Raw genomic sequence first — 12,264 nt, 5'->3', positions numbered from 1 at the left:
GGGCAGTAATGAAGGTCTGCTTAATAGGACCACGCCTGCCTGTTCAGCGTGCTCGAGTGTAAATTATTTTTTGAGCGGTAGATTAAAGCCAGGCAATTTGGAGGCTTACTTTGCGCTGGTTGTACAGGAGCAGAATCTAGTGTTTTTGGCCCCATAAATTTATAAAATGTGTCCTTCAGGCACTACCCTTAAAGTCAAAGGGGCCAAAAAAGAAGTTCTGGTATTTTTTTCAAGGATCATGCAAGAGGTGAGAAGCAATGCAATGCTCGGGTATGAACAGGCCCATCGAGAAGAATAGTATTGTTTATCTTGGGTGGTGATGCGCTTCAGGAATTGTGCAACAAAACGCTTAGGTGTGAATGGAGGCAGTATAGTGAGGCTTGCTTACGAGGACAGCTCCTGTCTGTTCAGCATGCTCTGTGTTTGATGTGGCGACAGTTAAGTCATACCTTGCCCAGTTACAGTTTCAATGTAGTTGTAAACTGAGCATGTAAATGGAACAATTTTTTGTACATTTTTATTCATAATATAAATATATATTATTTTTATTTTATTTTTTTATTACCCTTTTTAACTTTGCCTCAGTCTCACAATTGTTTCATTTCTAGAGAATTTATTTTATTTTAGACCTTGTTAGAATATAGCCATTTGTGCTCAAGGTCATGTATGAAAACTGCAGATCTTGGAGTAAAACAAAAATAGGTCACTGAGCCAGACTTGTGTTGCGGCCTTTGCTTTGAATGCACTTAATGCACATTGTTTTCTCAGGAGCTTTGACTTGCCTGTCTGCTGCTGGCATATAATTACAGGCTGTTCTAACCCTTTTGAGGTTTCTGAAAATGTTAATTCTGGTGTATCACATCATGTAAGTGGGTTAACCTTAGCTGCACCTGTTTATTAATAAGTCTTTTGTGGAAGTTCCTTATACACCCTCATCTTAAGAAGCAAAGACCGTTTAAATCATAATTTTAAATCTTCACTGATCCATCAAATGTATTATTTCTGCCCTGGTGCATGCATCAGATTTAAAAAAAAAAAAAAAAAGAAGAATATATTGTATTTAATGTACACCTGGACAAATCGTATCACCAAAGCACTTCTGAAATAAACAATTGGGGTTACTAGGTTTTAGTTTATTATACATTACGATTTAAAAGGGAGGTTTATCTTTTATGGCAACTGAAGTGGTTCTAAAGGCTAAAAGTTTTTTTGTGGATGTAAACCCTCACATATACCCAGTGAAGTGAACAGCCTTAGATGATACACAGAGATGAATTAAATCTCCCTACATACGTTTTATTTGTACATCTGCTGTCTTCAGCTTTCTACACTGTTTAGAAAGTGAATGCTGCCCTGTTGGAATATTTCTTCCTGCTTCAGCAGTGGGAGGGGAGTCTGGTCATACACTGTGTCAGGTGATTGGAGGAAAAATTCCCCCCCCCCCCCTTCACATAGGCAGAGGAATGAAGAAACATGCAGAGCCATGCCGTGAATAGACAAGCTCTCTGCTTATCTATCTCTATGCACCCACCCTGATACAAATTTCCAGCTACTCTTATCCCCTGTGTTGGAGAACATGTCAGAAGTTAGGCTGATAACAGAGGAACGGAGCCGCAGAAAGCCACCGGACTTGGTGCTGTGGAGACAGAGAGGTAAACACTGCAGATATATATGCCTATGTCAGATTTCATTAATGGGCTTTACATCCACTTTAATGCATTGAAGGTAAAAACACTTCTCTGTGTAGAAACTCCCCCAAAATACTTACTTGAGCCCATCGCAGTCCAGTGATGTCCATGAGAGCCTCGGCTCTCCGGGGACTCTCTCTCCTCATTGGCTAAGACAACAGCGGCAGCCATTGGCTCCTGCTGCTATCAATCACAGCCAGTGAGCCAATGAGGGGGCGGGGCTCTGTGTGAATGGACTCGCAGAGCAGCAGCTCGGAAGCAAGTCTGCTTGGGTGCCCCCATAGGAAGCAGCTTGCTCTGGGGCCACTTGGCAGGAGGAAGGGGCCAGGAGTGCCAGTGGAGGAGCCAGAGAAGAGGAGGATGGGGGTTGCTCTGTGCAAAACCACTGCACAGAGCAGGTAATTATAACTTGTTTGTTTAAAAAAAAAATTGCCTTTAGGGTAAAAAAAACAACTGTGTACAGCTCCCTTCAACCCCCTTATACTTATCTAAGCCCAATCTCGATGCAGCAATATACACAAGAGCAGCTGCTCTCTCTGCTCTTTCCTGCTTCGTAGACGGAGACACCAGTGGGAACCATTAAAACCCGCTTATGTCAATCACAGCCAATGAAAACGGGCAGGGCCAAGCCTTGCTTTGTCTCTCTATGGACCCACAGAGCCGGCTCAGGAAAGAGTCTGCACGAGTGCCCCCATAGCAAGGGGCTTGCTATGGGGCACTTGGTGGGGGGAGCCAGGAGTGCTGGCAAGGGACCCGAGAAGAGGAGGATCGGGGCTGCTCCATTGCACAGATCAGGTAAGTGTAAAATGTTTGTTAATTAAAATAAAAATAGGGATTTACAATTACTTTAAAGAGAACCAGGCTTACCTGGATTTATGAAAGAATCCAGATATTCTGATTGAAAGTGGACCCAGCATTAGTTATATTTTTTCATGTTTGCTTAGGAATGTTTAAGTGTAACACTTAAACACTCTTTTTACCTCTTGGACCCCTTTCACACCAGGGCGTTTTGCAGGCGCTATAGCGTTAGAAATGGCGCCTGCAAAACGCCCTAAAGAAGCTGCACCATTGTCTGTAGTGTACACTACAGCGGTGCGCTGGCAGGACGTCAGAAAAGTCCTGACAGCAGCTTCTTTGGAGCGGTGAAGGAACGGTGTGTTTACCGCTCCTCCACCGCTGCTCCCCATTGAAATTAATGGGGCAGCGCTGTAATACCGCCGGCAAAACGGCGCTATTGCCGGCGGTTTTAACCCTTTCGCGGCCACTAGCGGGGGTAAAAGCGCCCCGCTAGCGGTCGAAATGCGCCGCAAATCCGGCGGTAAAACGCCGCTAAAAATAGCGGCGTTTTACTGCCCACGCTATCGGTGGTGTGGTGTGAAAAGGGTCTTAGAGATCGCAGTACTTCTCTGATGTTGCCTTCATTTTTTTTTTGTCTTTTTTTTTTGAGGAATAGAGGCATCTTTATTCTGGCATTGCCATCTTCTGGCATTGCCCTGGTATTCCTTCTATCCGTCTTTGCATTAGACTGTTGGGGAAGATGGTTGCCTTGCTCAAGGCGGTTCCATATGCAGTTTCATTACACAGAGAAACATCCTGTCAGCTCATTCACGTCATGTCGGGCTGCATTGGACATCCTTGAGCCGTGCCACTGCATAGACGGGGCAATTTCTATCCCATGCGTTGTTTTGTGTTTTTTTTTTTTTTTTTTCATTTTTTTTTTAACAAATATATCCCATTAGTTTAGTTCACAAAACTACGCTGCACTGATGTGCATTGAGCAAAAAAGTAGGACGCGCTGTATTTTTTAAGTGTTGTGATGCAGTATGCTTAATCGCAACCCACTGTGGTGAATAAAAATAAATGTAATGTCAATTTTCAATAAAGTTGAAAAAAAAGAAAACCAAGCATTGTGTCATTTCCAGTGCATCCACATAGCTCCCTTCCCCAGTGCACGCCAATGGTCGCTATGAAGAACAAACCCTTAAAGTTTATATAAACCCATTGGTACATGTCATGGCATATGTGGTGTGTGTAAAAGCATTAACGTTATGGCCCACATATCACAGCATTGATTGTAAACCTTATTTGAGTTGTTCTTAAATATATGTAGTAATTGTTTCATTTTCTTGGTAATCTTCTCAGCTGCCCCACGTGTTACTCTTGTATTCTTGTAGGACAGCACTAGAACTGTGATTGACAGAGCATTATTCTTTCCTCCTCATCATCCCGCCCAAATGATGCTTCTGAACATGCACTCTGTAAAATAGGAAGTACTGCTCTGTCAGTCACATGTGTGATGAGGGGTAGCTAAGAAGTTCATTTTTAATTCAAATGAAGGTTGATAAAATTAGACAATCGTTATGTTTATGGGCTTTTATAAAACAGTGGTAAAAAATGTATTTGTTTGTTTTTATGCCCTCGTCGGCATTTGTCGTGTGGTGTGTTTGTTTTCAGCATTTTTTATATATTTATTTTTATATACATTTTGGAAATTGCAATATACATTTAAAGGCATGGACAAATACACCATTAAATGCTTAACATGGTGCTTAAATTGTTAGAAAGATATGACCAATTTTGCCAAAATTGAAGAACAGGTACTGTGGGGATTTTTAAAGTGGAAATCCAAGCAGACTGGTAGATGCATAGTTGAAATAGCTGCGTGAGCCGTTTGTTCTGGTAAACAAATGATCATTCTGTCCAGGCTCCTTGTTTACCTCCGGGGCCCCAGTCAGTGGTTTCCTATAGTCCCTCTATAGTGCCATCCTCCAAAAGTCTTTGAAAAAATGAAATTGAAAATTACAGTGACTATATTCTAATGATTGATCTACTAAATGTCTCATACATTTTGTTCCATGGTGGAATTATTTTTTATTTTGGACTTTTTTATTTTTATTTTTTTTTATTCTCTTTGTGTGTTGCTGGCTTATCTTAAAGTAAATGGCTAAACTGGTTTCAGCTTTTATTTAATGGCAATGTTTCTCTTGGCAGGCCGTCTGGAACTTAAAGAAGAAAACATAGAAAGCCTACTATCCACAGCTTGCCTTCTACAACTCTCACCGGTAGTTGAAGCTTGTTGTACATTTCTGATGAAGCAGCTCCACCCTTCCAACTGCCTGGGCATTCGCTCTTTTGCTGATGCGCAAGGATGTACAGATTTGCACAATGTGGCCCACAGTTACACAATGGTGAGGAGAACTTTCACATGTTTTAGCTACTATACACCCATATGCTACAGAACAGCTGACAACTGTTTTGTATTAGGAGTTGGAGACAAAGGCGAGTTTATCAAAACTGGTTGTCAGCTGCTCCAGATTGTGACAACTCCAATCGGCTTCTATCTTTTCTTTTCAAAGCTTAACCACTTGCTTACTGGCCACTTAAATACCCTTCCTGCCCAGATCAATTTTCAGCTTTCGGTGCTCTCACACTTTGAATGACAATTATGCAAATTATTAATTTTTCTTCATAAATGTTGGCCACAATTGATACTGCTACATGTCTTTGGTAAAAATAACCCAAATTAGTGGATATTATTTGGTCTTTGTGAAAGTTAGAGAGTCTACAAGCTGTGGTGCGAATCGCACAAAATTGATCACATCTGATGTACTGGTGGCCTATCTCGCTTCTTGTGACCCGAACAAGCCAGGAAAGTACAAATACCCCCCAAATGACCCCTTTTTGGAAAGTAGACATTTCAAGGTATTTAGTAAGAGGCATGGTGAGCTTTTTGATGTTGTCATTTTTCCCACAATTCTTTGCAAAATTAAGATTTTTCATTTTTTTTTTTTTTTTTTCACAAAATTGTCATTGTAATAGGTTATTTCTCTCACATGGCATGTGTATACCACAAATGACACCCCCAAAAAAATTCTGCTACTCCTCCTGAGTATTACAATACCACATGTGTGGGACTTTTTCACAGCCTGGCCACATAGAGGCCCAACATGCAGGGAGCACCATCATATGTTCTAGGAGCATAAATTACACATCTAACTTGTTGACTACCTATTACACTTTTGAAGGCTCTGGAGCACCAGGACAGTGACACGTGACACTGATGCATGGCAATGATGACACTTATACGTGGCACCGATGACGGATGGCACTAATACATGGCACCGATGACAGATGGCACTAATACGTGGCACCGATGACGTGTGGCACTGATAAGTGGCATTGATGACACGTGACACTGACAACAGATGGCACGTGACACTGGCAGGTGGCACTGATGACAAATGGCACTGATATGTGGCACTGATGACACATGGCGCTGATGACAGATGGCCCTGGGGACAAATGACGCTGACAACAGGTGGCACTGGGGACAGATAGCACTAACAGGTGGCACTGGGGGCAGGTTGGCACTGGGGGAGGATGGCACTTTTTTTTCACTTACGGCTGCTGCAGCCGTTCATCTCTCCCTTCTCACGTGCTGTCTGTGTGAGGAGGGAGAGCGGCGCTGAGAGATGATCTCATATGTTTACATATGAGATCATCTCACATTGGACACGCCGATCGTGCTGTAAACAGCCGCTGTGATTGGCCGTTTACAGCGATCTGCGTTTGCCTGTCTCCGGGGGACACGGCAAACACAGAACTTCCCCGATGCGCACCCGCGGCGGCGCGCATTGCGGAAGTAAACACCAGGACGTCCAGAGATGGCCTCCCGGACTAAAGCGCCTGCTCTATAGCCGTCATTCGGCTATAGGGCGGGCGGGAAGAGGTTAAAGTGGAAGTCCATGCAAGAACTCAAATACCTGAATCTATAGCCACCAACATTCTAACACTAACCTATCTAGCCCTAATAAGAAAAAAATCTGTATACAGACCTTTTTCTCAGGCGATCCGACCCGATCTCCAGAGGCTGAAGCTCTGATCCCACACTGAACTGTAAGCCACAGCTTCGTTGTGTGGGCGGGTGCAGAGGACACGCCCATTACAGAAGCTCCATAATAACTCTGGGTGACGTCACTTCCCATTAATTTCACAACTGTTGTCGGACGTGTACTCAGAGCTTCCGCCACTGGAGATCAGGTTGGATCACCTGTAGGAAAGGTATGTATACATATTTTTTTTCTTTTTCTTTTCTTTGCAGGGCTAGATAGGTTAGTGCTAGAATGTTGGTGGCTATAGATGCAGGAATTTTCATTTTTGCATGGACTTCCACTTGAACTAAACAAGCTGATGCTGATTGGTTGCCATGCGCAGCAGCTCCAGTTTTGACAAATTTACCGGAAGATGTTACAGTCGCCTTTCTGCCATCTGCAAGTACACTTAGGGCTCGTTCATACTTTTTTTTTATTTTTTTAAATTATTTTTTTAGAAATCTGCATTTTTGTGCACTACAAAAATGCTAATCTCGTTGCCACTCTGCAAATCAATCCTCCACACTGGAAGTCACAGGTTGTCCCTATATTGGAATGGGTTGCGGTCCTGAGGGAACTCATGGGAAGGGAACGCTTGATTGCTCAAGACAATGATAAATCGGAACTATTCAGTGCAGTATGGATGTCTTGGCGGGTGTTTGACATACCTAAAGCTAATCAAAGTTTTTCTTAAGATATATTTTCTCATGAAGTTGGTCTTCCTTTCTGGATGTATTCTGGGTCTAAGCTGGGCATCTTCCTTATGTCCCCTTCCTTCCTTCCTTCCTTCCTTCCTTCCTTCTCCTCTCTCTTCCCCCTCCCCTTCCGCCTTTATGTTTTTTTTGTTTTGTTTTTTTGTTATTATTATTATTGTTTTTTTATTCCATCTTATATTCTCTCTAACTTCTTCTTTCACTCATTCTATATAATATTGTTATCTGGCTTTCAAAACTATGGAGGTCATTTTAAGAAAGCAGTCTTGCTGGATGTTGTAATGATTTGTAACTATCATTATTTCAGGCTATTTGTGTTGCTTGAAACTTTTTTTTTTTTTTTTTTTTTTTTTTTGCTACACCATTGTCTACATTGTCTAATGCGACCTGTACCAAATATTGTTCTTACATTTGTTTTGCATAAGTGGTTCACGGTTTTGCATAAAAAGGCCAATCTCTGCAAGGGGACGCAGAAAATAATTGTACCATTTTTGTTTGGGTGAGTCTCCAGTTATCGTCATGCTTTTAAACTTGCATTGGAATAATATTTATCATGTCATGAAAAATCAATGGGTACCTTTTATTTTAGGGCTATGTGCAGAGACCTGCCCTTTTTTTGCACTAGAAAAAAACAGGTCTTTAAAAGGGCACACAGTGTTATGTTCAGTACAAAGCTGTGCAGAAATATACTGCATGTCTAAATTTTTTCCTCAGGGCACATAAATGCATGTAAAACGCATTAATATGTGCAAAAAATGCAAGGAAAAGTAACATGATGACACAGGAAATTGGGGGAAAAAAACACATCAATGGATGCCAGTCCACATAAAGAGACCTATAAATGCATATCATAGCACACATTTTGTACATGTGTTTTTCTGCTTGAGTGAATGCACTCTTATGCCCTGTACACACGGTCGGAGATTCCGACGGAAAAGGTCCGATCGGATTATATTGTTGGAAAATCCGATTGTGTGTGGCTCTATCTGACTTTTTCCATCGGAAATTCCGACGGAAAAAATTTGAGAGCAGGATCTAAATTTTTCCGACAAAAAAATCAGATCTGACTTTTTCCGATCGTTTGTGGAGAATTTCGACTGCCCAAGTGCCACACATGCTCAGATCCGATTACAAGACCAAAGCTATTGGCTACTAGCCTCTAGCTAGTCCCGTTGTACGCAACGAACGTCACCACATTTCTTTACCGACAACTTTGTCCGACCGTGTGTATGCAACACCAGTTTCGGACAAAATCCATCGGATTCGATGGATTTTGTGGTCGGAATGTCCGACTGTGTACAGGGCATCACTTTTTGTTACTGTTTTGATCATTGTAACACTTGTTACAGGAAAAGGTTACATAAATACATGGTAAGGAAAATTGCTAAATGTATTGCATATTTTGAGATGATTCTTTCTTGGAAATGTTAAGTGCATTTTTTTCCCTAAAGGACAGCTTAAAGCAGAACTCCAGCTTTTGATGCACTTTACAAAGTTTGTTTGGGCCTCACTAATATGTGAACCTGCTGGATGTGCGGTATAAACTGTATGTAGCTGTGGCCACATACAGGATACTGCACTGTGTTCTGGGTTTGAGTCGAAAACTTCTTGTCTCATACCTGCAACACAATTGAGTCTATTTGATCAACGCTCAGTTATTCAGAGAAAGCTGTGTATTCCGGCAATAAATAAAAAGCTTCCTGTGATTGGCTGAGTCAGAGAGGGGGGTTGATGTCACAATCTCTGACCAGCTTGGCCCAAACAAACTACGTATGTTTAGTGTATCAAAAGCAGGAGTTCAGCTTTAATTTCTCCAGGGATGATGAGGTTATCAGCTATGTACTGCTGTATCTGAAGATAGAACCACATTTATCGATCCTTCACTTTTCTCAGATTTATAAGAGTGTCAGGCTGAATAATCTTATAGTCTGATGATGAATTATTATTATTGCTATACACCCGCAATATTAAGTGCCTTTGACATTTGCTGCAATTTTTTTTCTTTTAATCTGTGCCCCGCATCCTTATGGCCCACAGTTTTGGTGTGTAAGCGAGACAGAATTAACTTCCTATACTTTAGATCTTTATTTATTCTACCCTGAGCTTGAAGTGCAGGGCTTGACTGTTGAATACTGTATGCAGAAATGTTTGCTATTCACCTGCTGTTGCCTGATGTTTATACTAAAGCTATGTGTGTGTGTGTATATGTGTATATGTATATATATATATATATATATATATATATATATATATATATATAATAATCTCACACACCTCTTAATGCATTCCCTACATTGGGGTGAAAAATGTTTTTCCACTTGCTATGAACATATCCCCTCACCGCACTAACACTGTGCGGATTCTGTGTGGATCCATTTCTGTGCCCGTCTGCAGTTCCCTGTCTCTCTTCTCATAGAACAGCTGTTGGTCAAATCCTGTGAGTAAAGAGCAGGTGGCTATACCCACAGCACGGCTCAGGAGAGAACCCGCACACAGAAGAGGAGGAGCAGAGAGCATCAGCGGGGACCCCAGAAGAGGTGGAAGGAGGTGCTCATTGCAATACCATTGAGGCAGCAAAGGCTTCTCTGAAGATATGGGTTTTCAAGGATCTTCTTAAGGTTGATGGAGTAGGAGATAGTTGTACCGGTTGGGATCTAGAGTTCCAGAGGATGAGAGAGGCTCTGGAGAGGTTCTGAATACGAGCATGGGAGGAAGTGATGAGAGGAGTGAAGAGAACAATTTGGTATTTTGAGACAAGGTTAGTGATATAACTTGGAGCAGGGTTGTGGATAGTTTTGTAAGTTGCTAGTATTTTGAATTTTATTTTTTGGGTGAGCGGGAGCCAGTATAGATATCAAACACTGAATGATTGGTAAAGTGGAGTATGGCAGCATTCATGATGGACTAAAGAGGGGGATGGATAGCCTATGTAAAGGTAATCAAATGAAGAGGGTGTTGCAGTAATCGAGGCGAGCGAGAGATGACTAGGGAGTGAATTGGGAGCTTTGTGGTGTCCTTGGTTAAGAAGGGGCTTATTTTGGAGATGTTGCAGAGATTGAGGCAGCAAGATTTGAACAGTGATGAGTGATTGGATGTGGAGCCAAAAGGATACTTCATAGTCCACATTATACCTACATCCTGGCATGAGAGGAAGGGTTGATAGTAGTTCTATCCATCTCAACAGAGAAGTCAGGGGAAGTGGTGAGGCATCCATACGGATATGTAGGTCAGTAAATTAGTGATGAGTGAGGATACTGATGGAGAGAGCTGATTGATAGAAAGATAGCTTTCCACAGCTTGCAATATAATTTCTATGCTACAGATAACCAAATCTATCAGCTGAACTAGGGAGATTATCGAACAGCCTCTCTGATCTTTGACTAGACAGACTGGTAAATTCTGAAACTTCCAGGGTTTGTGAAAAAAAAAAAAAAAAAAAATGTATTTATGATTAGATTACAATTATTATACAGGATTTATATAGTGCCCAACAGTTTGCACAGTGCTTTACAGCATTAGGGCAGACCGTACAGTTGCAGTACGATTTGATACAGGAGGAATCAGAGGCCTTGCTCGTTAGAGCTTACATTCTAATATTTGTGCCTCTTATATGCCTTAAAGAGGGGGGCCGGTTTAAAAAATAAAATAAAAAAATTAAAAGTCAGCAGCTGCAAACACTGTAGCTACTGACTTTTAATAAGCACACTTACCTGTCCAGGGCACCTGCGATGTTGGCCGCCCGAGGCTGACCCATCCCTCGGCTCTCGGGTCCCGGCGCCGCCATTTTGGCTAAGGTAAACGGGCAGTGGAGCCTTACGGCTTCACTGCCCGTTTCCTACTGCGGATGCACGAGTCACGCAGCGCTTTGTGAATGGGACGCGCTGTGTTCTGGGACACACAGTTCCCAGAACACAGCGCGACCCATTACCCAGAAAACGCCGCACGGAGGAGAGAAGACAGAAGATCTCCACGGAGGAGGAAGAGGCAGATTAGGACGATGTGCCTAGCAACAGGCATTTCTGGTAAGTTAAAAAAATATATATTTTAATTTTTTTTTTTCTGATGTTTTTTTTTTTTTTTTTTTTTCAGGGTGGCCCTCCACTTTAAGTTCAGCTTTAAAGCGGCGTTCCACCCATTTAAAAGTCAGAAGCTACAAAAAGTTTAGCTGCTGACTTTTAATAGACACTCACCTGTCCCATGGTCCAGTGATGTGGCCGCCCAAAGCCTCGCTCCTCTCCCCCTCCTCTTTACGGTGCCGGCATTGCAAGTGTGGGTGCCTGGCTGTGTCAGCTTGCAGCTTCACAGCCGGGCACGCTGCGATGTCTTGAATGGCCTGGCAATCTTCTGGGACCTATGACGTGTCCCAGAAGATTGCAGGGAGGGAGAGGTGAACTTTAAACGGCACCATGAGTGGATGTGGGACAAACTAGGTACCCGCTCCGCCACCCAAAACCCCCCCCCCCCCCCGCTAAAAAAAAAAAGACATGCCAAATGAGGCATGTCGGGGGGTCCCGAGTAGTTAAAGCAGAAGTTCCACTTTTGGGTGGAACTTCGCTTTAAATGGCTTTGCGTATTTGCATCTGCTGATTTGTCTCAGATATGTTTGCTGCCTGAGGAGTGATATATTATATCTGTTGTTATTCCTATTTATTGTGAGCACAGTATAAGATGGTGAAAGACAAAGTGCAGTTGAAAAAGTAATATTCTGTTAAGATGAAATTCTTCCCCCAGTTCTATTTTGATATTGTTTGACTGGTGTACAGGAATTGAATTTTAATAATGAATTTTATGAGAAAACAAGTTATAAATATTGTTATGAGTAAATATGCTGCATTATAGCGGATGTTTCTATGGGAACCATAATGTGCTTCTCAAATGTATATATTATAGCGGCTTCTCAGCCTGTGATATTTATGAGTAGTATTTAAAGGGGAAAAAACCCTATGATTATATATGGTAATGTAGTTGTCTTACTCATTCTGCCACCAGCTG

At 42.1% G+C, this 12,264-nt stretch overlaps 1 protein-coding gene across 2 annotated transcripts in view; it reads left to right on the top strand.

Moving 5' to 3' along the window:
• KLHL5 (kelch like family member 5) overlaps positions 1-12,264 on the top strand; it is a 122,571-nt gene that overhangs the window by 70,851 nt on the left and 39,456 nt on the right. For both annotated transcript variants that reach the window (XM_077477634.1, XM_077477633.1), the window contains exon 4: positions 4,680-4,876. In XM_077477634.1, the coding sequence (XP_077333760.1) occupies positions 4,680-4,876 (197 nt within the window). The remainder of the gene's footprint in view (positions 1-4,679; positions 4,877-12,264) is intronic.

Source organism: Lithobates pipiens, unplaced genomic scaffold (genome assembly GCF_037356315.1).
Source record: "Lithobates pipiens isolate NorthernLeopardFrog02 unplaced genomic scaffold, aLitPip1_a1.2 Scaffold_13, whole genome shotgun sequence".
Taxonomy (NCBI): Eukaryota; Metazoa; Chordata; class Amphibia; order Anura; family Ranidae; genus Lithobates; species Lithobates pipiens.
Note: the sequence above shows the minus strand (reverse complement) of the source record. Positions and strands in the feature narration are given on the sequence as shown.